The sequence below is a fragment of the Leptidea sinapis genome, chromosome 44, assembly GCF_905404315.1.
Source record: "Leptidea sinapis chromosome 44, ilLepSina1.1, whole genome shotgun sequence".
Classification (NCBI taxonomy): domain Eukaryota; kingdom Metazoa; phylum Arthropoda; class Insecta; order Lepidoptera; family Pieridae; genus Leptidea; species Leptidea sinapis.
In genome coordinates this window covers 5,663,710-5,690,797 of record NC_066308.1, presented here as the reverse complement: position 1 = coordinate 5,690,797, position 27,088 = coordinate 5,663,710, and the positions used below count along the sequence as shown (strand labels likewise).

General features: G+C 36.0%; 1 protein-coding gene across 1 annotated transcript; it reads left to right on the top strand.

Annotated features, from left to right (window-relative positions):
- The first annotated feature begins 331 nt into the window (after window positions 1-331).
- LOC126977271 (protein glass) lies at window positions 332-27,088 on the top strand. Its single transcript, XM_050826024.1, has 10 exons — window positions 332-448; window positions 4,872-5,062; window positions 12,680-12,682; window positions 13,142-13,247; window positions 15,988-16,122; window positions 17,536-17,922; window positions 19,906-20,123; window positions 21,580-21,663; window positions 25,153-25,257; window positions 26,568-27,088. Exons 1-10 carry the CDS (start codon window positions 332-334, stop codon window positions 26,638-26,640), a joined length of 1,419 nt encoding a protein of 472 aa, XP_050681981.1. The 3' UTR covers window positions 26,641-27,088.

Below are 27,088 nucleotides of genomic sequence, written 5' to 3'. Positions count from 1 at the left end.
CAAATTTGTTGTTTTTATTTGATTTAACAGCATTTTCCTATTTATTCACCTTTTCAACCTTCTCTGGACTTCCACAAATAATTCAAGACCTAAATTTACCAAATCGGTCCAGTCGTTCTCGAGTTTTAGCGAGACTAACGAACAGCAATACATTTTTATATATATAGATAAACGTAGCAAAATTTATCTCTATCTGTAGATAGTATATTGGTAACGGCCGTTAGTCAGATTTGGACCTCTAGAGTTTACATGTGTGTGATCTCTCCTCCTCAGCCATGGCGTACCGTAACTACAAGCGCAGGTAGCCCCGCCCCCACGCGCCTGCGCGGCCATGGAGTGCTACGTGCCCAACAACCCACAGTTCGGGGAGTGTTGCCACTCCCTGTGCTGCGACCCGTTGCAGCCTTGCTCCTGTCAGCTACAGGATCTGCCGAGCGACTGCTGCCAGGTAACTATCCATTTATTTTTATACTAGCTTCGCTTATACGTGTCTAAAAATAAATAAAAATAAAAGGCATTTAATTCACGCATAATAAGACTCATAATAATATAGCCTTATTCAGATCTTTACTAACAATACTCTAAAGAAAACATAAAACATTAGAAACAAAATAACTTATTCTAGTATTTGTATTTTTTTTAAATTTTTTGTGGATCTGTTTGCCAATCGGCAAAGGCCTCCTCCAAACGTTTCCATTGGTGTCTTTCTTGAGCCACTCTGTTCCAAGTTACTCTCTAAATTACAAAAATTTTAGACACTGTAAAGGAGTGCCAAGTTAAAAATAAAATTAAAGTAACTAAAACTATTTTGTGCAGTCATTTTTGTTCTTGTCCATGTGAACAGAGATCCAGCGCTTGAACACTGGATTCCTGATGTCGTCAGAGACAGCCACTCAATTTGAGATTGCTTTGCCCAATATATATTTAAGCGTGTAAATTTGTAAAACAAAATAATCATTTTAGACCAGGGTCGAAAATTTTTGAAACCAAAAAAAAATAGTAGGATGAAACCCATTGGAAAATGACAAAAATGAAAGGAAAAATAAAATACGGGCGATCTGAGATCGTGAGAAGTGGAAAAGGGGGGTGTTTTAGGGTAAAAAACAATTTATCTCGATTCCAAAACTACAAGTCCTATGGCAAAAAGTTAAATGGCAAAGTTGTAGGTAATAAAAAGATCTACAACTTTTGTTTTCACACTTTTTTCATATAACCTCAAAGTTTATGTGAAAAATTCATAAAACCAAGTTGTTGTTTTTTTTTATTTTTATCTTTTACAAAAAAAAACTTTTTTCACGAAATATTATAAAAAGTTACCTTTTTATCTCCCAAATACACTGTAATTTATTTGAATTGAAATATTTATTTTGACTCAAATAACGGAAAAGAACCCTTATTTTCAATCGAAAATTCACCCGTCAAAATATCAGCTTTTTTCAAAAAGTTTGTGTGCTTTCTATACGATGAAATCTTTAATTTCCGATGGTGTAAAAAAATACACATTACACATTACATGGTAAATGTTCGGAAAATTTAAGCCCATCAAAAGGCATTTCATAAAGAATTCATACCTGCTATTTCGTAGCAGCAAAAATATGGATTAAAATTAATTAAATCTATTTATAAATGTAAAAAAGATAAAGATTCAGTGTTAAATTATCCTTTTTTTCATTATCTAGAAATAAAAAACTTACCACAGAAACGATTTAGTGGACTCCTGTTTAAATCGTTAATCGACAAAAAAAATTATACTTAGTGTTAAGGATTTTTTAAATTTTAAGTTAACTTTTTGCATGCTGATTTAAATTAGCCGAACAGAAGACATTTCACATGTAAGTAACGGAATATTTGAACGTAATTTTTGCCAAAACAAGACGTCGAATTTACTTGAAAATTTGTTCACATATCAAACAAAGAAAACTTTACAATATTTTCATAACTTTAAGCCCTGTCTTCTTACCAGGGTCACCAGGCTTGTTAAGAGATTTAGCCACACGGGCAAAGTCATAAGAAATAGAGCCTTTTAACTATAAGTAACTTTTGACGCTGTTTGAAATACTTGAAAATAAATAAAATAAACTATAGCATGAATAAATAAATTTAAAGTAATTTTAAAATATGAAGAATTCGTTCTATAACGATATTAAATAAATTTTGGATTGATTCAGTTATAATAAGGTCGACTGTTATGTTCTGTTATTGTGGACTTCATCTGTAGCAGGTATTTTTATGATAATAAGGGACGACACGAGCAGGACGTTCAGCTGATGGTAATTGATACGCCCTGCCCATTACAATACAGTGCCGTTCAGGATTCTTGAAAAACGCAAAAACTCTGAGCGGCACTACAATTGCGCTCGTCACCTTGAGACATAAGATGTTAAGTCTCATTTGCCCAGTAATTTCACTAGCTACGGCACCCTTCAGACCGAAACACAGTAATGTTTACACATTACTGCTTCACGGCAGAAATAGTCGCCGTTGTGGTACCCATAAACTAGCCGGCATCCTGTGCCGGAAGGAGCCTCCCACTGGTAGGATAGGAGGTAGGATGCTAGCTACAGGATGTCGGCTGGCTCGGGAACTGCTGTGCTGTGAACCTGTAACGTGCAAGCGTTACTGTCTTTCGGCTTCGGCGCCTTAGCTGGTGAAATTACTGTGCTAGTGCGATATCATATCTTATTATCATTGAATAACTTTCACTAACTGTTGTTCAATGTTACTCAACATGCCATGCTTTTCTTTTGTCTAATAGTAATAATTCTAATAATGTTGAGTTTTAAGTCCTAATACTTTAGTTTAAAGTAAGTAGTGATTAAGTATGTACACATAATTAAATGTTTGTTTAAGCGCATTAACTTGCCAACAAACTGTTAAAGTTTGGCAAGATATATCAATAAGTTAAAAGTGTACTTATTAAATTTAAAATAAATAATAAAAAAAATGTCTCACTGTGACCAGCACAACTCAGTAGTTGTAACAAACATTGTTACACTTTTTTGAACATCATCCAAATAACTCCGGTTCACTATTAGTATTTTGAATTACCGCAGATTTATAATTAATATATTTTATTCTTTTAACATACTTTTTATTAGCTTCACCTGTTGATATTTATTTGTAACCGACTCATTTGGGCGCGATTTTGACCCACTTAAAACGGCCAGATTTTGAACAAACTTCATAGATTTATCGAGGATCGATTACAATACATTAATTTGATAAAATTATTCCTTTTTCAATATGCAAAATAATATTTTTGTTAATTATTTATATAATTTTCATCGTCTATAAGGGAGGAATTTGTGTTAATTCTAAATTTATTTCCTATTTTCTAGATGGTTTTCTATAAAAAGCGTGTTTTTGTAGTTTTTTTTTTTAAACTACTATTTATTAATTATTAATTTCACTAGTCTCCAGTGGGCCAGCGGTAATCAAAATTAATTTATACGAAAAAACAGCCCAGTTGACCCGGTCATATTTCATTTACATTTACTTATTTTCTTATTTGGATTTCTATGGTCCCACAACTACAATATATAAGCTTAAATACATACACAAAATTGTTTTTTTTTATGAAAATGAGGGACGAGACGAGCAAGGCGTTCAGCTGATGGTCATTAATATGCACTGCCTATTAAAATGCAGTGCTGCTCAGGATTCTTGAAAAACCCAAAAACTCTGAGCGGCACTACAACTGCGCTCGTCACCTTGAGACATAAGATGTTATGTCGCATTTGCTCAGTAATTTTGAAACACAATAATGCCTACACATTACTGCTTCACGACAGAAATAGACGTAGTTGTGATACCCATAATCTAGCCGGCATCCTGTGTAAAGGAGCCTCCCACTGGTAAAATGACTGTGCTATAAACGACCAAGCATGCAAGATAGAAAAATAACTCTGACGGAGATACAGCAAGATAAATATTCATTGGTACTGTAACGGCCGTTCCCAATATACTATCTACATATGGAGATATATTACTACCTTCTTCTGTCAGTAATTAGCTGTCAATATTCTGAAGCTGTCCCAATATACCCGATAAGTCATTCCTAACGCCTTATATTGGGACACAGTAATTGAAATTTCCATACAAACTTCTATCGCTGGTAAGCTATACGTCGTCCCATTGACAGACAGCATGTACGGATAAGGTGAGTTACCGTCGATAAGTTTATTGGGATAGAAAAGTCAACGATAGTTACGATTTTTATCTGAAGTAAGAGATAGACTGAATATTGGGAACAGCCGTAAGCGATTTTGATTGACAGGTCGTAAACAGCCAACCATTCTTGGCACCTTAGTTTTTAGGGTTCCGTGGCCAAATGGCAAAAAACCGGAACGTTATAGATTCGTCATGTCTGTCTGTCTGTCCGTCCGTATGTCACAGCCACTTTTTTCCGAAACTATAAGAGCTATACTATAACCGCATTAAGATTTTCATACAAAATAGAAAAAAAAACAATTAATTTTGGGGGTTCCCCCCCCCCCATACTAATGATATTGAGGTTTTTAATATTATTACCATGCAAACGAGATCTAGTCAGTAGTTTTTTTTATCTAAAAAAGGGTCGAGACGAGCAGGACGTTCAGCTGAGGGTAATTGCACAAAACATTCTGTAACATATATTATTAGTCTTATAAATGATAATTATTATTGTAATATTTAATCATAAATGGATACCAATACAGCCAGTTTAAAGGTATATCTGTAAGTAGATATGGGTCTGAGGTGTAGGTGTAGAAAATAATTTAGGAATCTCCTCACATAGAAAATCTTTCCTCGATTATATTTTAGGTCCGAGGACGACCCACTGTACCTACTATTAGCTTATATTCTAGAGTAACGTAACGTGTTAATTGTAGCAGGAACCGGGCAACTGCTGCCCCGATGGCGAGGACCTGAACCTAGGCGAGGGCATCCCGCCCTGCGAGGCGGCTCTGGGCGACGCGGCCGACGGCTGGGCGGAGCCCGACATGGGATCCTTCTCGCTGCCGCCGCTGGAGCTCGACCCACTGCCTTCGCTGTTCCCCTTCTCACCCTGCTCGGGATACAAGTACGTACCTACGCGGCGTTGAGCACTTTGTGTATAAAATGTTAAACTCGCGTCAGGACACATGTCCTGATCGAAATATCATAAGACAGTCGTTGAAATTATGGATGAAAGATTTATACTTCTAGCTAATAATTACAGTTCAGCTATTTCAGTATAATGATCATACGGTCATTGGAGCAGTGGTTGAATCATTGTGATTGAAAACCAGAAACACCACGAGATCGAGGGATCGATTTTCAGATCGTTACAATATTTTTACTGTTTAATTATTTGGTTTTTAAGCTTTGTCATTAGCGAAGACTCTCCCTAAAGCGATAGTTATACTTGTATTTCTATGTTACTTGCTATTTTGTTTTTATTTTATTATTTTCTTTCATACTTTAGCTACCATAAACCGATCGTATCAGTTTAAGAGACTGGCTTATGGATAAAAGTTGATTTTTCTGAGAGATAAACTTTTTGATATAAAATAATTGTAATAGTTCTATAATATTAAATTTTTTATATAATATAAATTTTCATTATTGTATACGATAGCGCAATGTATGATATTGTAATTAACCACTTAACTTTATGCTGATAAATAAAGCAATTTGTGCGAAATTATTCAGTCCGGACCGTACGGAGTACGACGCCGGGCCAATCGGTGCAGGGCGCATAATGTCCACGCCCACCGGACCGTCCGATGGTCCGGCCGTACCAAATCTGACCATGTGCTTAGGCTATAAGGCCCCACACATCGCTATAATGCAGGTATTTGATTTACCACGAGACCCGAAATAGGCACATAGTTCGTCGGATAGATGGCCGTTGGGGTAGTAAAGTCCTCGAAGACGCAGTGTTGGTAGGCCCGCCACAAGATGGACTGACGGGCTGGTCATGATCGTCGGAATACTTAGATCAAGGCAGCGCAGGACCGATCGTTGTGGAAATCTTTGGGGCAGGCCTTTGTCCAGCAGTGGACGTCTTCCGGCTGATGTTGATGATGATGAGGTCCGAAATAGCTCGGCTGTCGGTAAACTGTCGCACATCAAATTGTTGTAGCGGGATGAAGTTCACTTGTACTGCAACAAATTAGTCGGCAGCCCACAGACGTTGGGCCCGTGTTTGAGTTATAATTATGACATGGATCAGAGCTATATTCTACTTAGAGAACTAATCAGTAGCTGAATGCAACCGTGTGAAGAAGGCCTAATGGTTAATATGTTTTCGAAATGATAATAATTAGGAGGGAAATTGTATGCGCAGTAAGTGATTCCGGTATCCTTTTTGAATAAATGAATTTAATTTTGAAATACTGCTTCTTATTTTGTTCAGATAGAAAGAAGGATGTGATGGCGACTTTGTTTCAAATTCAAATATTTTTATTCAAAATAGGATATGATATCACTCATTGAAAGTAAAATACTACCACCTATTCGAAAAAGTATGCCTTCTACCTGAGAAGACTGGCGCAAGACACTCAGAGGTCGGTCGGTCATGAGGGCAGTCTTGGGGACTTATCTTAAAAGTGACAACCTTGGGTAATTTGTTAATTTAATTGTGATTAATCAATTAAACTTATATTTCCTCTCACAGATCGTCCTGTGAGAGGAAATATAAGTTTAATAGCTCCCCTAATAGCAGAATCTCTATTAAAACAAAACGTGTCGGAGTGCAAATCTCAATTCAAATATAACTATATTAATAGTGATGATATCATTAGTGCTTTTAAACTTATTAATGTTAAGAAATCAATAGACCTCTGGGGCATTTCTTTTACCGTTGTAAAACCAATAATTGATATGATTGCACCCGAACTTGCATTAATTTTCTGTGATGTGGTGTGTTCCCTGATTTAATGAAACACAGTAAATGATCGTCCTGTGAGAGGAAATATAAGTTTAATAGCTCCCCTAATAGCAGAATCTCTATTAAAACAAAACGTGTCGGAGTGCAAATCTCAATTCAAATATAACTATATTAATAGTGATGATATCATTAGTGCTTTTAAACTTATTAATGTTAAGAAATCAATAGACCTCTGGGGCATTTCTTTTACCGTTGTAAAACCAATAATTGATATGATTGCACCCGAACTTGCATTAATTTTCTGTGATGTGGTGTGTTCCCTGATTTAATGAAACACAGTAAAATAACTCCACTTTTCAAATCAGGTAGTTGTTCTGACCCTGGTAATTTTAGACCTATCTCTGTCTTACCAACATTTAGTAAAATTTTTGAAAAAATAATTTTAATCAATTGTTAAGGCACTTTAATTCGCATAATTTTTTGCATTGTAAACAGTTTGGTTTTACTAGGGGTAGTTCAACCATTGACGCTGGTGTCGAGTTGATATCACACATTTTTGATGCTTGGGAAGAATCGCACGATGCTCTGGGCGTTTTCTGTGATTTGTCCAGGGCATTTGACTGTGTACACCATGACACATTGATCAGGAAACTACACCACTATGGTATTAGGGATGTTGCTTTAGATTTTCTCTCTTCCTATTTGAGTGATAGAGTCCAAAGAGTCGACGTGAATGGAAAGCGTTCCCCAGGATCAGCAGCTAATTTAGGTGTGCCACAAGGCTCAATACTTGGACCATTTTTATTCTTAGTATACATAAATGATCTACCGCATTTTGTGAGGGACGATCATGAGGTTGTGTTGTTTGCAGATGACACGTCACTTTTATTTAAACTTAAGCGACAACAAAACGTTTTCGACGATGTAAACAATGCAATCTCGAAGGTAGTAATGTGGTTTTATATTAATAATCTTCTACTTAATGAGAATAAAACAAAGTGTATTAGATTTATACTACCAAATGTGAAACAAGTAAAAGCTAATATTTTTATTAAAAACGAAGAATTAGCTCTCGTGGACACCACTGTATTTCTAGGTATAACCCTCGATAATAAGCTTCAGTGGGGCCCTCATATTAGTACATTGTCGAAGAAGCTCAGTTCTGCAGCATACGCAGTCAAAAAGATCCGTCTCTATACAGATGTAGCCACAGCTAGACTAGTCTATTTCAGCTACTTTCACAGCATTATGTCTTATGGTATACTGCTGTGGGGAAGTGCTGCAGATATTAACATCATCTTTGTGCTGCAGAATAGGGCTGTACGTGCAATTTACAATATGGGTCCCAAAGAATCACTCCGTGAAAAATTTAAAGAGATAAGTATAATGACCGTCACTTGTCAATATATTTATGAAAATCTGATGTATGTGCACAGGAATATTAACTTGTTTAAGAAAAATAGCGATAGTCATAAGTTTAATACTAGGAATAAAGATAAGCTTGCTGTTACTACTACCAGGCTCCATAAAGTTGATAAATCATTTAAAGGGCAATGTATACGCTTTTATAACAAACTCCCAAGTGATATGCTTAATCTGACAATAAACAAATTTAAAAATTCAATTAAAGGGAAACTTTATAAAAAAGCTTACTATAAAATAACGGATTACTTAGATGATAAAAATGCTTGGGAATGAACATGCTCTAACTCTGTCTTAATAAAACAAAATATATATTATAATTTTCAACAGTATAAGTATATGTATTATTTTTACAAGTTACATTATGCAGCTCTTATTATTATAAGAAACCTTAAATTGACGATTCAAAATGATCAAATATGATCTCAACGAATAAAGATATTTTGACTTTGACTTTGACTGTGTGAATCTAAAGACTACAGCTGTAGCATATTTATTTTGGGAATTATATTTGTGGAAGCTTAACATTGAGAATGTTACTAATCAGTAATAATTTAATGAATCATCCATTTATAAATTATGTAATTAAAATTAATCTAATATATAAAATTATGTGTGTGTTACGTGTCACAGTGTTTGTAACCAAACTCCTCCGAAACGGCTGGACCGAATTGTAAGAAATTTTTTGTCGGCCAACATCTATTTTTTATAGCCCAAAAGTTTGCTGGGGTAGTAATTGTAATAATCAAGTTAAATAAACAAGTTCATTTTTGTTGCATATTTTATTGCTCATTGTTGCAAATTTAGTTGCTTAGAAAAGGAGAAAATACAACCTATAGAAATCTTAACAACGTCACCACATCACGCGGAGGCACTTAACTCAATAATTGAATATTTCACAAGTATAGGCATTACATTAGGCGGAGGGTGCGAAAGGGTCCGATAATATATCGGGAAAACTCATTAAAGATATTTTTAACCTTTGCTTGGATGCTGGCGTCTTCCTGGATATATTTAAGCATGCTATAATTCGACCAATTTACGAGGTGATAGACGTAGTCAGCAATTATAGACCGATAGCCATCTTACCTATACTATCAAAAATATAAGAACGTTTAGTAAATATCCGGTTAGTTGAGTACTTAAACTCAAATAAAATTATTTCATGAAACCAATTTGGTTTTCAACGTAAGATTTCAACTTTTGACGCAGTCATGCACTAAGTGACTTTATTGTTTTGGATTTAACTCGCGCATTTGACACTGTTTCTGTAAAAATACTGTTATAAAAACTTGAACGTCTACGAATTTGAGACAATGCATTTCTTTTCTTTCACAGTTATCTTAAAAACTGGAAGCAAACTGTTAAAATACATAATAAGTACAGTAACATGAAACAAGTAGAAATTGGCGTACCTCAAGGCAGTATTTTAGATCCAACCTTATTTTTAATTTATAGTAACGAACTTTGCTCCCTGAATTTTCCAAATTGTAAAATAATATCATATGCCGATGACACAGTTCTGCTCTTCACTAGAACTCTTCGCTAGAACTTGGGATGCTGTCCAAGAACTCGCTAGTAATTAAAAATTAGGACTTAAAAATGTCACTCTATGGCTCGAAAAAACCTTATTATCTTGAATTTTAAAAAAATCTAAATTTTTAACATTCTCTGCAAGTGTCATATCAGAACCAAATAAAAACTTTTCAGTTAAAGTGCATTATTGCCCATCTTTAGACCAATGCGGTTGCATAAAACTTGAACATGTTCATCAAATTAAATATCTGGGGACTATCATAGACAAATATCTAAGATGGGATGAACATATTATTATAACTATTTGATCTTGATTTTTGTTTAAAAAATTTACAATGCCTTGGTCGGTTCTGTTTTGAGGTATTGTGTAATATCCTGGGGAGGAGCAAATAAAACCCATTTAGCATGAACCCCACCCGGCACAAAAAGCCCGGTCGCTACAACTATTTGCTTTATCTATTAACTATTTAATTTTATAAAGCTCCTTATTAAGTATAAGATAGGTATATTTTAAAGTCAGATAAATATTGTTAGCTTAGTTTTATTTCATTCATTATTAAGGCGAAGAGTAAGCAGAAAACACGCAAACATGGTGTTTTTAGACAAGTTTTGTGGTGAAAGTATAGTATTTCGAGCTATGAACACTACTTAATCCTGTTACACATATCCTTAAGTCCTATTTGTAGGTTGCTAATGCTTGCTGTTGGTTATAGTTAACACTGCCGAGATTTTTTGAACTACCACTTTTCTTTGAAGTTAAACAAGTTTTTTGGCATGGCGTGACGTTTTTTTTGGTACTTCTCTCAGAAAAGTTATTCTTATAGCTGGTATTTTTTGTGTAGGTTCATTTATTCAGATTAGTAGTGAATAACGAGGATTGTAAGCATATAGACTGTTTTCCATGGAATAATTTTGAAAATATTGGCTTTGTTAGATATATGGCGGGCCGGCAGGCGTGAATTCATATCGCTCAAGGTCGCTAGTATTTAGTGTCGCCTTAATAGATACTAATAATGCGCCGCTGTTTCCCTCGCGTTGATACCGATCTCGTGTAAGTGGAAAGTATAATAAGTCGGACTATAGAGTTATGTTTTGTTAATATAAAAGTTTTATTTCACTTAGGAATTATTTTATTATTGCATTCTTTTCTTTACATTGACATTTTTAAATTCGTTATATCTTTTGAATGGAATCTCCAATTTTAATGGGATAAAGATAAATATAGAGGTATGAATAATATGGTTTGATTACTGTCGGCACTTTTATCAACTTTTAAAATATGAAAAAATTGTGGGTATTTATGAAACCGAAAGGTAAAAGTGAATTTTTTTTTCCACATTATAGACATTTAACTAAAATACAAACAAAATAGCGTTTAGCACTGGCACAAATAAGTAATAGTCTATACACTACACGGTCAGCTGCTGCGAAGTATATGCGCCGCCCGACCGTCACGCGACATGCAACACTCAGGCGAAAAAGTTTGAGACGATGTAATAAAAGTTTCACTTTAAAAATAGTTATTATGGCAAATAAACAAAAGCAAAACTTAATGTCGCAGTGGTCTTCCAAAACTGGAGTCCACTCAGTTATAGTTGTGTCCATACATACATAATCAAATAAATTAAAAAAAACCTTTAGGGGGATGAAAAATAGATGTTGTCCGATTCTCGGACCTACCCAATATGCACTCAAAATTTCATGAGAATCGGTCAAGCCGTTTCGAAGGAGTTTAACTACAAACACCGCGACATGAGAATTTTATATATTAGACTAGCTGACCCAGCAAACGTTGTATTGCCGATACTAAAATCGCGATACAAAAGTAACTCTTGGTCGTAGATGGGTGAAAATTTGAATTTGTATGTATTTTTTTAATGCTGACTCATAATCAAACAAATTAAAAAAACATGTCAAAAAAAAATCGTGTGGACCACCTTTAACATTTAGGGGGATGAAAAATAGATGTTGGCGGATTCTCAGACCTACCCAATATGCACTCAAAATTTCATGAGAATCGGTCAAGCCGTTTCGGAGGAGTTCAAAGTTTAACACCATGACACAAGAATTTTATATATTAGATTATTAATATATTACTATATAATATATTCAAATATCATTATTATTAGTCTATCTGTGAAGCTATTTCGTAAATAATTCTGTGTTTGATCTCGTAATATAATAATAATATTGTCACACTTTTACACAAATGGACAAAATTCCAGAAAAACGTTCCAAACCACAATCATGTCGAAATTGAGTTAAGATTTAAGAACACAAAATTCGTCACGTGATTCATATTAACGGACTGACAAAAAATGGCAGCCCTACTGTCACTCTTTAAATGACATAATGACTTAGTAGCCAAACCCACATGCATGGAATACACTAATATTTATTAAACTTTACAGAAATTCCTTAAAATGTGATGTTTGTGCCTTGCAACGTTTTTCAGGAACTACATCTAAATTGTCTTGCCTTAAACTAGGCATAGCCTGTACTATGGGTACAAGACAACGATATATTTAATACAATATACTTACTTAAAAACATACATAAATACATATAAACAATCCTTGACTCGGAAACGAACATCCATATTTATCATATAAAGGATTGCACCTACTGAGATTCGAACCCGGGACCTCTAGCTTAGCAATCAGGGTCACTAACAATTCGGCTATATTATGTTAATATTCCGAATATATTTATATTATATACTAGCTAGCTTGGCAAACGTTGTTTTTCCATATAAATTATCCTGTATAATGTCCTGTCCCAAGGGTGTTACTTAAGAAGAGTTATTAGTTTTTGGCCATTCTTTCGATTGGCATCATAAGAGTAGGGGTGTTTTTTTTTACATTTAAGTCGGTTCGATTCCCAGACGAGGCAAGTAATTTTTAAGAAAATCTTTGAATGCAGAATTACTTGACTTGAAAAAGTGATGCAGTTATCCTATTTTGAGAAATAAACTATTTGAATTTGAATTTCAATTTACTAACTTTTAAAAATAACATAAAGTCTTCTTTCAGTAAAATAGCCTATCTTCTATATTTAAGGTACTTTCCCATCATGTCCCATAACTTTGGGACACCCTGTATATTGCTTGAGCGTCAAAGAATCTATTACAAAAGATTTAATTGAGATCGGTCGAATAGTTTAGGAGTTATTAGGGAACATACAAACATATATATAACATACATTCTCTTTTATATATATATAGATTTAAATATTATTATGTCTATCTGTGAAGCTATTTTGTAAGTAATATACTGTGTTTGATCTCGTATTATCGATCTGGGCTCACAGCATCCCTGCTCTCTCCCGCAGGAGCGCCGGGGCGGAGTGCCGCGAGAGGGGCGGTGACGCAGCTGACGTCCTACTCTCCCTCAAGCACGCCGTGGTCCACGACTGCGCCGAGGGCGGACACCCTCAGGTAACGCCCCCTCCGAGCAGAGGGATGAATGCGAGGGGAAGATTAATCAAATATTAATCCAAGTCGCTCTCAGGTTTCCCTCTATTGATAACTGCTCTCAATGGCGGTTCGGAGGCTTCGGGATTCAATACACTTGCCGAATTGTAATTTACTTTTATTGTTTACTTTTTGCTGTTTGAAAGCAGCGCGGGTCGAAAAACTCGTTGAGGCGATGATTTAAATACATCGAAGCAATTAGTTAGGTATCTACAAAAATGACACGAATGTCAATCCCTACTAATATTATAAATGTGAATGTACGTCTGTTTGTTACGCTTTTACGCCGGATTGAACTGATTTTGATGAAATTTGGTACAGCGATATACTAGAGCTTGGGAAAGGATATAGGCTACATTTTTATTCCGGAAAAAACCATGTTCCCGCGGGATTTGTGAAAAACTGTAATTTATGTAAATAAGCTATTACTATACCAATAGAAGGTTTAGTTTGCCATAACAATCTTCCTCAAAATAAGATTCATATAATATGGTGGGAACGGGAGCGAAAACGGGAACCGCAACATGAATAGGATTTTTTTTTTAATGATAATAAGGGACGAGACGAGCAGGACGTTCAGCTTATGGTAATTGATACGCCTGCCCATTACAATGCAGTGCCGCTCAGGATTCCTGAAAAACTCAAAAATTCTGAGCGGCGCTCGTCACCTTGAGACTAAGATGTTAAGTCTCATTTGCCCAGTAATTTCACTAGCTACGGCGCCCTTCAGACCGAAACACAGTAATGCTTACACATTACTGCTTCACGGCAGAAATAGGCGCCGTTGTGGTACCCATAATCTAGCCGGCATCCGGTGCAAAGGAGCCTCCCACTGGTTATAAGACAATCTTCAATTCCAAGCTTGCATATTATTTTTAAAACTCTTTATCTACGAGGACGAGGTCGCGGGCATCAGCTAGTGTTATACATTTTCTCATTTACCAACACTTCGTTACAACCAAACGTTAAGCCTTGACGATAAAAAGTGATAAAACACTATTTGCCACTCTTTAACCGACTTCCAAAAGGAGGAGGTTATAAACTCGATCGGTATTTTTTTTATATATGTACACCGATTACTCTGAGATTTATGATTTACGTTATTCTTCTTTTGTTTGATGCGAAATAGATGCCATTTGGTCCCATAAATATTTTACATGGTTTGGCCCAGTAGTTTTCATTTTATGAATATTTATATGAAAATTTTCGTCTATCTGGATGACATAATTGTTTTCTGTGTACGGCTTTTTTTGGAGTTTTCATTCAAGTTGATTATATAGTATTATAAACTAACACTAAAATGTAAAAAATAAAATAAGCTACGTTTAAAAAAACCGACTCCAAAACCTGAAAAGTATCAAATAACTTAAAATTTAATTTAATGCACCTCTTATGCAAACCTTTGCCTTTAATATTAATAAAATACTATTATTTGAATGTGTTACATATTGATAGCTTTGAAGTCGGTGCCAAGCCAAATGTAATAAAGGTACCACAAGGTAGAAAAAACAACACAAGCGGACAGACACGCGTGGCCAGACGACCTAAATAAATACAGTAAGGAAGCTGTTTATAATATTAAGTTTTATTTTGTTTAGGGCTTGGCACTGACTTAAAACCTATCAATAGGTAGCACATATAAATAATAGTATTTTATTAATATTAAAGGTAAAGGTTTGCATAAGAGGTGTATTAAATTAAGATTTTTGTTATTTGATACTTTTCAGTTTTTGAAGTCGGTATTTTTAAACGTAGTTTATTTTTTATTTAAATCAAGAATTACCTCCAGCTTCATAATAGGTATAACAAATATTTTTAATATGTTAGAATGATGTGGTAGATTCATTATACGAAAGGCTAAGTTGTTAAACAGTCTTCCCACATCTGTTTCTACTGAACAATATTACCTGGGTAAGGCAAGGCACACCAAGACAAGAGTACTGATAGAGTTACTGACTGCGCGCACTACATATATGGCCAGCAGAACTAGGACGCCGCAGTCGCTCGTAACTTAATAACAAAATTAACAACAAGATTTGATCAATCGGCTCAATTTTCAAATAAATATAAATAGCGCGTGCTAATTTAGTTTAATTTGTAAATCATGTTTGTTTATAATTATAATAATTGAATCAAGTCGAAATTCAAAATTCTGTCTCGACACAACCTAGAAAATTTTGAAAGCATTCTATCAGTTCAAAAATTATTAAAAACGGTCCGGAAATAGCCGAGAAACATATTAACACAGAAATCAATTGGAGTCACCCGATGGGAGCTCCGTTTAGCTTCGCTCAAATTAATAAAAAAAAAATAACAAAAAAACAAGCGACTTCAAAAACACTATTCCAAAACAATAGATTTAATATGCGCTAAAAAGCGTATTTTTATACAATCTAATTACCTAATTAATCTTATTCTATTTACGATTATTGTTATTTTTGGAATCGGTGTCCTCCCGCCTCGGCCCCGGTCTCCTAACGTCGCGCGTGCGACTCAAGCACAACTCACTTATAACTATGTATGTAGTTACAAACATACCTTGGCTGACACCACACGGGAAGCACCGGCCTTCAAATAAAAAAAGAATTATCAAAATCGGTTCACCCAGTCAAAAGTTTTGAGAACCTCCTCCTTTTTTGAAGTCGGTTAAAAAAGAAATGAATTGTACAATCAGTAATCATAAGAGAGATGATGATGATGACAGATGATGGTGAACGGCTCCGGTGGCTACCCGTACTACGAGCACTACGGCGGGGCGCCACTCTTCCCAACCATGAGTGTCAACGTCTCCATGAACATGACGATGCACGGCTGTCCCCCCGACCAGCTGTGTTCCCAGGTAAACAACTTACAGGTGATTTTTAGTTATTTATGCAACTGTTGTGTAATAAGGGGTATTATAAGACGAATGTGGATTTATCATATATTTATATGATAATAGTGTCACATGAGTGTTTTAATACCTAATTATCAACAGTTGCATACAAGACTTTACCTACACCCAGAATATGAATACTCTAAAAGATTCTGGAAAAGTTAGCTTACTGCTAACATTAAAACACCAGTCCTAGTAGTAACCTAATATCATCCATTACTGATTATATACAAATAAACTAAGTATTAATGAAACAATTATTTATTTTAGTCGTAATTTACATTTTGTATAGTGCAATAATTATCATCATCAATTATGCTCATTTTTTGTAAACAAAACAATAAAAATATCGAAGAAAAATGGCGGGGATTCGAATAACCTACTTTTTTTTACGGCGCGCAATGTTCTGGTAGTGTGTAACGCGCGTAAACGAAAATGTTCTTTTTTTGAAATTCATACAGATACCACGCATCGAACAATAAGAATGTGGCTGTCTGTTGAAACTCTTTGCGCATGAAGGGATCGAAAAAAAACATAGGAGTGTTGTTATGAAATTCAGTACAACATTACAACACTCGTTTGGATGATGTAATGGTTACTAGAACATTGGGTGTTTTAATGTTGGCAATAAGCTAACTGTTTCAGAATCTTTAATAGAGGATTTAAAGCATGGGTGTAGATAAAAATGAAAACTAACTCCAGCGGCTTAAAACATAGAATTGTTAAAAGAAGAGTGTGTTTGTACTCAGTGCCGGATTAGCCGCGTAGCAAGAGTAGCAATTGCTACGGGTCCCACGTCAAACGCGGGCCACAATACACCGCTTCATCGCCTGATCGTTCTATAAGTGAATTTTATATTTTTATTATTAGTAACGTTGCAACATATCATTATGAAAAGTGAGTTTTTAAGTTCGAAGAAATATTTAATTTATAAGCTGAGGCAAAGAAAATCTATCTGTACTTGACACGTAATGCGCTAGCCGCTGGTGTAAATGTACCTACTACAGTTTCAAACACGTAGTTTGAAGTGGTATTAATACATAACAGCTGGTAATTATGGTAACCAAGGAATCAGATTATTACAGAGGTTAGTTTTCGAAATAATATTAACTTCTATCGCTGCGTCAACGTTGTCGCGATAAGGCGAGTACTTATAACACTTTTTATTAGCTTCAGCTGTATGTATATTTGTTTGTAAGCAACTCATTTGGGCGCGATTTCGACCCACTTTAAATGGCCAGATTTCGTTCAAACTTCGTAGATTTATCGAGGACCGATGACTATGATATCTTTATTGTTCGCTACAAGTATAGCTTCTAATGTGCGAATGTTAGTACGATCACACATTTATATCATTAATTTATTATTATACCCCAGGTGCAATGGAACCAGAACGCAGCCACACCATCTGTGAACGTGGTGTACCCTCCAACTCAGAACGTGATACCAACATCCTACCCCTCGGCCACTTATTCCTTCACAGCGGACTTCAGACCTCCAAACCAATCTGACCCACTGATAACAGCCTCCTCGACCTTCAAGCCGATCCAGCTACAGAACCCACAGAAGACAAACCCCAATTACCTGTTCCAGCAGAAGCCTTTTTCAGCCCAAAAGACCATGGGACCAGTTCTAAAGAAGTCGCCGTCCAAAATGTACGCAGAAGTACCTAAGGAGCAGATGGGGAATGGATATATTGTGAACCAGGGGCAGATGCATCAAGATTATGGGTATACTACTTGTGTTAGTGGAGGGAAAGTCCAAGTAAGTTGATGTTTATTTGGAATGGACAACTTCGTCCTAAAACATTTTAGTGCACGCATTGTTGGAACGAGTTGCTAGAATTGTAATTATTATGACGGTTACTCACGATATATATTTTATTGATTTCATGACGATATTTCGATCCAATTGCATGAATCGTAGTCACGACGGGACTGCGCAGGCGGCGAGAAACACTTGACACTAATAGGACATCAATCTGTCCACTTGGCGCATAGTTCGTTTTGGTCTTTGATTCTCTAATTCACGACACACACTACCGACGACGTCCATACTTTCGGATAATTAAGTTGCATTTGTACTGTAGAGAGAGATTCCATGTTTGCGCTAGCCTAAAACCATCCTCCCTATTAAAATTGTTAGGATGCTATTTAATTTCTACATCTTCTCTAACAAGCCGTGGGATGTATTGGCGCTCAGCAGAAATAACTCGTGGGTTGTGCAGCTCGATCCATAGGTTGGTACCGGCTTTAAGCAAGTGTTCGGCTATTGCAGATTTTTTAGGATCGTTATTTTTTCTGCGCTGAGCGTGAACTGCGCGTTGAGAAATAGCTCGTTTTGTTTTTCCGATAGCTTCCGTAGCTGCAGTCAACTTTATAACCCCCGGGGCACGGGTATGGAATACTGTCTTTTGTTGAGTTGCAAGAAATATGTAGAGATACATCTCCAAGAAATCTACAAGAAATATGTAGGTAAATATAAAACAACATTTCTTATTGTGTGTTTTTGCATCATTTTAGATTTTACATATTATAATGTAATTGAAATGATCTGTAAATCTTGATATAAAAGAGTGGCAATGAGTTTCTTGCTACTTCTTCTCGTTAGCTCAACCATTTACGAAGTAGCGGTAGATTCAATAAGAATAATATTTTTTTTTGACATTCATAAGTGTCATTTCCGTGACCTACGTGAATAAACTGATTTTGATTTGATTTGATTTTGATTTTGATTTTGATTTTGATTTGATTTGATTTTGATTTGATTTGATATTCTATCAGATTATTGTTTAAATACTAAAGAATGATTGCAGCATAGACCATGAATATTGCTTCATATCTAATCTAATTGAGCATTCTTAGACTAAGCTTTGTACAAATTTATTGTATTAAGTGACTATGGAACGGAGTGGCCTATATTATGTTAAGTGGTATAGTTATTATCTGCCCATAACAATGACAGTATGGTTTGAGTGGCAACCTTAATTTTATTTTTATATAAGAGGGGCAAATGGGCAAGAGTATCACGTGATGGAAAGTGGTGATAAATGACCTAATGCGTAGTGCAGTTAATTTAGTAAGAAAAGCAATGAATTGTAGGTACATAAAGAAAATACATAAAATACTAGGTAATAAAATTGTAGACGCTGTGTACATCTTACTATGTAAAACTTTGAGGTATACAATGATAAGTAAATAGAAAAAGTATTTATAAAATATTAATTGAAATTAAATAGTGTTCTAAATTATGGCTACTTGGAGTAAATTCAATTAATGATTCACAAAAAGAAAACAAAAGAAATAATTATCTACACAACTCTATAGAATTTATAATGTTTAGTAGGTTTTTTTTTATGGATTAGGAGGACAAACGAGCGTACGGGTCACCTGTTGTTAAGTGATCACCGCTGCCCACACTCTCTTGCAACACCAGAGGAATCACAGGAGCGTTGCAGGCCTTTAAGGAAGGTGTACGCGCTTTTTTTGAAGGTACCCATGTCGTATCGTCCCGGAAACACCGCACAAGGAAGTTCATTCCACAGCTTTGTAGTACGTGGAAGAAAGCTCCTTGTAAACCGCACTGTGGAGGATCGCCACACATCCAGATGGTGAGGATGACATCCTAACTTGTGGCGTGTCGTGCGAAGGTATTTAAAAGTATGTATTTATATAAAGATACAATATCTTGTGGGCCTGTATGACACCGACATTCTGTATGGTAATACCGTGTGACGCTTTATATCAGGTGGGTGCCCTTAGCGGTTGCTCGGAGGACGACGACACTAAGCCAAACCTGTGCAGAATTTGCGGCAAAACTTACGCAAGACCCAGTACTTTGAAGACTCACCTCCGCACGCACTCCGGCGAGCGGCCCTACCGATGTCCAGACTGCAACAAGAGCTTCTCGCAAGCTGCCAACCTGACCGCTCATGTCAGGACACACACGGGGCAGAAGCCTTTTCGGTATGAAACAACCTGCCTGCTTCCATTTGTTATGTACCCAGCAGCCAGCACGCTAAAAGATGGGCTGAGATGTCAATTAGATTATTGTGCCCAATTTGGTATAATTCCTACGCCAATTTTTACCTGTGGAGGGCTCCTTTGCACAGGATGCCGGCTAGATTATGGGTACCACAACGGCGTCTATTTCTGCCGTGAAGCAGTAATGTGTAACCATTACTGTGTTTTGGTCTGAAGGGCGCCGTAGCTAGTGAAATTACTGGGCAATTGAGACTTAACATCTTATGTCTCAAGGTGACGAGCGCAGTTGTACTCAGAATTTTTGGGATCTTCAAGAATCCTGAGCGGCACTGCGTTGTAATGGGCAGGACGTATCAATTACCATCAGCTGAACGTCCTGCTCATCTCGTCCCTTATTTTCCTTAAAAAAAAACGAAAATTTTACTTCAAGTTTTATAGTTTAGAAACCCAAATGCTGGCAGCTATTACGGTCAACGGATCAGCCTAGCTATCCTTCAAAAAAAGCGCGTACACCTTCTCTCGTCGATCCTCTCGTGTTGCAAGAGATTGTGGGCGGCGGTGATCACTTAATACCAGGTGACCCGTACCAACGATCTTTAGTACCTGCTTTTCCAGAAAAAATAATTACCTTTCAATATAATAAAATGGGATTAGGCTCAGCTTGGTTTGTAGTTGTTGGTCGAGATAATATTTTCGTGCAGAGCTGGTAGTGAGGCCGTCCTCGTTTCCTTGAAGATTAAAAAAACGGTCTGTACCTGCTTATTTCACATACCTAATGCGAAAAGGAAGGAGGTGAAAACGTTAACAAGGCCGTGCTAACAATACACAAAATCATTTTTTTTATTCTGTAGTCATAAATTAAAAGCATTTGCAAATTATATTAATTTGTTATAATTATTATTATTGCTTTGGTCTATGTTTTTATGACAATAAGGGATGAGACGAGCAGGACGTTCAACTGGTGGCAATTGATACGCCCTGACCATTACAATGCAGTGCCGCTCAGGATTCTTCAGGACACTCTAAGTGGCATTACAATTGCGCTCGTCACCTTGAGACATAAGTTTTTAATTCTCATTTGCCCAGTAATTTCCCTAGCTACGGCGCCCTTCTGACTGAAGCACAATAATGTTTATACATTACTGCTTCACGGCAGAAATAGCGCCGTTGTGCTACCCAAAATCTAGCCGGCATCTTGTGCAAAGGAGCCTCCCACTCTTAAATTGCTCTGACTGCTGACTCGAGCGGACTTCACCCGAACGAGGGCTTCCGAAGTTAGGTATGTAGACCTTTTAGTCAAGCTGGACTGTCAGTCTCAATAAAAACACCTAAGCCCTTAAAATAAAATGCTCAACGCGCCTAGCAAGTTTTCACTTCAGAATGATCAGCATGTATTCAATGTGTGTTTCACATTAATCGAAAATTTTAATTCTACCAGGTGCCCGATCTGCGATCGAAGGTTCAGCCAGAGCTCCAGCGTCACAACCCACATGAGGACTCACTCCGGAGAGAGGCCCTACCAGTAAGTCCACACATTTATCGAAACTTTGCTTCAACCACAGAACAGAAAAAACTAGTAGAAGTGGCATCATGTCATTTTACTATGGGAACCGATGTCGCCAAACCCACACATTTATCTGTTAAATATGTAATGGACACACTTGTTTCTGCTGTATGATAGGTCTAAATTCACAATCATGAAAAGACTTACATCAATTTTGAACTTAATACAATTACGCTAATCTCATATTCCTAAAGTGACTATGAAAACATCAGAACTTTTTCTTAAATTGCAAAAATAACATATAAAAACTTGAAGTGATAGGAACTCTGTAACCATAGATTTGACTTCTGTCAAAATACCTAGTGTTGTACGAAAATGAATAAACATATCGATAAGTTAGTGAAAACTAGAAATGATGTATCATTGGGTTGATAAAGTGTATTACCGATAAAGTACTTCGTAAGCTAAATTAATTATAGACCTATATATTTTCTTCGGCATAGTTTTATTTAAATGGAAAGACAATTTTTAGCTCTATCAATATCAATATTATATTTACCTGGGAAGCAATACACACATAAAACATAGTTTTTTTTTATAAGTATTCATCGTTATTCTATATAAACCCAGGAAGAAAGTAAGTAAGACATGAGATTTTATAAACCGGACTGCTTCCATACGTAATGCGCATGCGGAAAGAAAATTTCCAAAACAAGCAGTAAGGAATGATTAATAAAAAGGGAAGCTATAAGTACTGATGAAGTATAAATAATCTTGTTAGTTTTATGATATATGATATTTTACATTATGATGTACATATGCTACAATGATGGCAAACATTCCCAGAATTTCTGGTATTCGATGTATTTTTTTACAATGCTGTGACGTATTTTCTGTACTCCCTGATGTTATCAGGTTTTTCTTTCTCTTCACCTTTACTGAACCTTATCGGTGGAACCACAATATATGCCAAATATTAAAAGTTATGTAAAAAATATTGTTTGTCTAAATTTAAAAATTAACGCTTATTTAGTTTAACTGGAATTTTACACATATTATTTGTTAAATAATAATTAGTTTTACCCAAGAGACAATTAAAACTATTATTTTGAATTAATCGTAATCTCTCTTGTACACAAATAACACAACCATATTATAACATTTTCATGGAAAAGAGCAATACTTGAATACAATCTATAAAGATAAAATTTATTTCGATAAAATTATATCGATATGTACATGCATGCACTTGTTGAGTAGCAAGATATTTTTATTGTTTACATTAATTATTCTAACATAAGTTACATCGATTAAACATAAAGGTAAATGAACCATACGTCTTAATTTTATGGTTCATTTTTGTTTGAATATTTTGCACAACACATATAAAATATTAATTGTATTAAAATCGGAAAATTATGATTACCGATGATTGGAAATCTCTTCGTTGGACATATTTTTGTTGCGGCTATGATTTCTACAGTAAAAAATGGCACAATATAAGGCATATTTGTATTTTTTTAAAAGATAATTATGCTTCAATTGACATTAAATGACTGGTCTCACTTGAGCCTCGAGTAGGTACATTTGTACACAATATTGGCGACAGGGTAACGCCCACATGCCACTTCCACTAGTTTTTTCTGTTCCGTGGCTTCAACACTATAAAGTTACCGGATCTTCGACAAAGGTACGATGTGTCATCTCTTTTGCTTTCACGTTTGACATGACCCAATTTTGACATTAGCGAAAACTGAATAATTTAAACAAAAGTTAATACTTATTACTTTTGTATTTCTGCTGTAAGAGTTATCCAATATCAGAATTTAAAACACAAATTTTTTAATTCCAAATCCTAAATCATATCAGAATAGTCAGATCGTATCAGAATAGTTAGCGGTGATTTAATATGGTAGTTTGTGTGTGTCACATATTAGACATGACATTATAAAACAACCTGTTCGAGATATCAAATCGGAGCAACCAGGAAACAACACTGTAGAGACGTTTTTAATGTTACTTATTTAATATTACAAGTATTCTGAGGTTGCGTTCACTCATCTCTCGATAATACTTTTCAAAGCTTTCCCAGTTCTGATATAAATGGACGCTGGTATCCCGCAAGGTTGCATGCTATGTCCTGCACTGTTTCTTCTGCATATCAATGAAATACTTGTAGTAAGCGGTATTCATTGCTATGCAGGTGCCAACATCTCTCGGGATAGCGTCGACGAAAACCAAAACAAACTTATATCAGAAATCGACACTATGCTATGCAAAGTCTCTGAATGGGTCCGGTAAAATTGATTCCCTTTTACGTATCCCCTCTAACTGCCACAGATTGTATCGGCATACTAGGCATCGATATATTGAGCGACGTTTAGTTTCGTGATAACTTGGAAGAGAAGGCCAAAATGCCCTCTACAAAGCTTAGTGTATTCATTATGGGGAGTCAATACTTCAATTCACCGCCAGCTTTTACCTAGGTTTTTTAGCCAGTTTTATGTAGGTATATAAAGCGAAAATTCGCCCTCTGGCTGGGAGCCTCACCCATTACCAGCTTCTTCCATTTCACAGCATACAACGAAGAGTGGCTCAAATTATCGACGATTAAGTCACCTCCGATGGGCTTGATTTGTTGGCGATGCGTAGAGATGTAATTTATCTATGTGAGTTGTTCCGGATGGCTGAATTCCACCACCGGATATCGCATCAAAATGCTAAAGTTCACGCGTACCATATTGACCTCTTGCACTCCACAACCACATGCTTTAAGAAGAACTTCTTGCCTCGCGCAGCCATTTTGTGGAATGAACTATCGGATGCAGTTTTCCTGAACCGATACTCAGAGACCTTCAAGAATAGGGTTGTGCTATGTCCATCGTATCGTGCTCGTTTACCCACTCTTATATTATAATACGAAAAAATGTCCCTACAATTTTACAATTACCCCTAACATTTACGTGACTATTTTTACTCTACAGCTACTACTACAACGTACCTACTTACAATGGTGACATTAAAGGAATGCAAGGGTAAACCATGTAATAGTAATTAAAATAATACACAATTCACTTAGATAAATCAATTTGCCATAATATCGTTTCGGATCAAGTGGAATAATCACTGACACCTACTTTCCCCACGCCGAGCCGTGGCCGTTCAGAACGCGCAGGTGAGTAACGCCCACGTAGGGTGATTAAATTTTTTTTTTTAATTTTTGGATTATTTTTATGAAAACGGTTAAGTGTCTCCCCTTGTGTTCAAGTCACCATTGTAGCGCCGCGCATTTTTAACCGGATGTTAACCGTTATTACAGGATTATTGAATTTCCAGATATTTTGACAAAGTATGATGACGTTTGAAACAACGTCAAAATCTCCTTAATAAAGTCAACATAATTCAAAATCAGTTTTAAAAGTTATTACTGTAAGAAAAGATAAGTTTAAAGAAAAACTTATTATATAATCATCATAATCATGTACCTATAATTATATTTATCAACAGGTGTAGATCGTGTAAGAAGGCTTTCTCGGACAGCTCAACGTTAACAAAACATCTGCGGATACACTCGGGGGAGAAGCCCTACCAATGCAAACTTTGTTTGCTCAGGTATTGTTTATAATTTTCCCGTGATTTGCACAAATGAAATGTAGCAGGTTACTCCAATCGATTTTAACTTTATTTTGAGGATTGGAGGATTCACAAAATGCAATACATATTATATTTATAATGGGGCATACTACTGATATCATCATCAGCCGGAACACGCCAACTGCTCGACAAAAGCCTCCCTCAAAGATCTGCATGATCATTGGTCCTGCGATGCCCTCATCTAACGTATTCCGACGATCTCAACCAGATCGTCGGTCCATCTTGTGGGGGACCTACCAACAGTGATTACACCAGTTCCAAATGCGTCTTCCGGTACGTAATCGCCATTCGAGGACTTTTCTGCCCCACCGGCCATCTGTCCGTCGAGCTAAGTGCCCTGCCAACTGCCACTACTGTTTCGCAATTATTTCGGCTATGTCAGTGAGTTTGGGTTCTCCTACGGATCTCCTAACTCTTACTCCTAACAGAACAAACTTAAATTAGGAGACGTGGCTTGCCCACAAGAAAGACTTCAATTACCTTACCCTTAGGCCCTAACCAATGGACCAGAGGTACGGCACCAACAAGGGTACGAAAATTTTAAATTACTGGAAACCGTAGATATAATTGGCACCCAAAGTGAAACATGATCATCATACTTAGAAAATATATATTTGTTTTTAATTGTTCATAAACCTACTGTAGATGTCCGTGATATTTTAAAAAGTATACAATTCTCTTCTAGAACACTAACTTTCAACACCTATCTAAAATCTTCAAAAAATCTCAGTTGTTTTGTCAGCTGCAGCGATGTGAACAATCAGGAAATTTTCTTCTCGCCCATCTTCACATCATTCATATTCATGTTTTTGGTGGCGTTAGATGGAGATTAGGTACTAATTACTCATTTCTCAGGAAAGTTACTTCAGCAGAAAACGTAAGTTAGGTATTATCGAAAAGTTTTCACTGAATGACCGACTTTTAAATCAAATGGTTATTTATACTTATCTATAATAACACAAGGGCGTACCGATATGTGTTAGAGAGTCTATAATAATAAAAAAAACTACATTAAAAAAGTCTTCAAAAACTGAAAAGCATAAAGTAAATTAATAAAGATTTAATTTAATAAACCTCTTATGCAAAGCTTATACCTTTAATCTTAATAAAATGCTGTTATTTGTATGTGCTACCTATTGATAGGGCTTAAGTCGATGCCTGCCCGCTTGGGTTGTTTGGTTCTAGACGAAGCTATCCCGCTCAAAGTCACGCGTGGCGAGTGTAGGTACCTGCTTCTCAAATTTTCTAAGAATCTTAATTTTTTTCAGGTTTTCCCAATCTGGCAATCTGAATAGGCATATGCGAGTGCATGGAAATATATCTGGAGGCATGATGGGCTGACATATTCCGTGTTATGCCATGCGTTACATGCGCATAAAGTGAATATTATGGGACTGAGACCTATTTAAGGAAGACCTAGTGCCAAAACTGTGCTGAAGTTTAAAGAAAGTGATATTTAAAACAATATTTATATTTAAGCTGGTTATATGTGAGACGGAGAAGTTACAATTTATTCGTTATGATCATTTTCCAAGTTTCAGAGAAAAAGTGGATCTGACCTGATCAAATTCTGTCGACAATTTGCGAGTTATTTTGACAAATATTTGAAATGGCTTCACTCACCTCACCTTAATTCGGTGGCGATATCGACTAATTTCAGACCAATGGGGGTCTTTCATGAGGGTCGGTGAGATCAGTTATCCAGATTTAGATATCACACTTATGACATGGAGAATCAGCATGACTGCGATCGCACTGATTGTTCAAAAGTGAAACCGGTAGTAGTGAC

What these genes read in the sequence shown, in the direction of transcription:
- LOC126977271 (XM_050826024.1), top strand. Translation starts at nt 332, where the DNA reads ATGGAGTGCTACGTGCCCAACAACCCACAGTTCGGGGAGTGTTGCCAC. An exon ending in TCCGGAGAGAGGCCCTACCA is followed by an intron (nt 21,664 to 25,152) that starts GTAAGTCCACAC and finishes ATTTATCAACAG; the next exon opens with GTGTAGATCGTGTAAGAAGG. An exon ending in TGCAAACTTTGTTTGCTCAG is followed by an intron (nt 25,258 to 26,567) that starts GTATTGTTTATA and finishes AATTTTTTTCAG; the next exon opens with GTTTTCCCAATCTGGCAATC.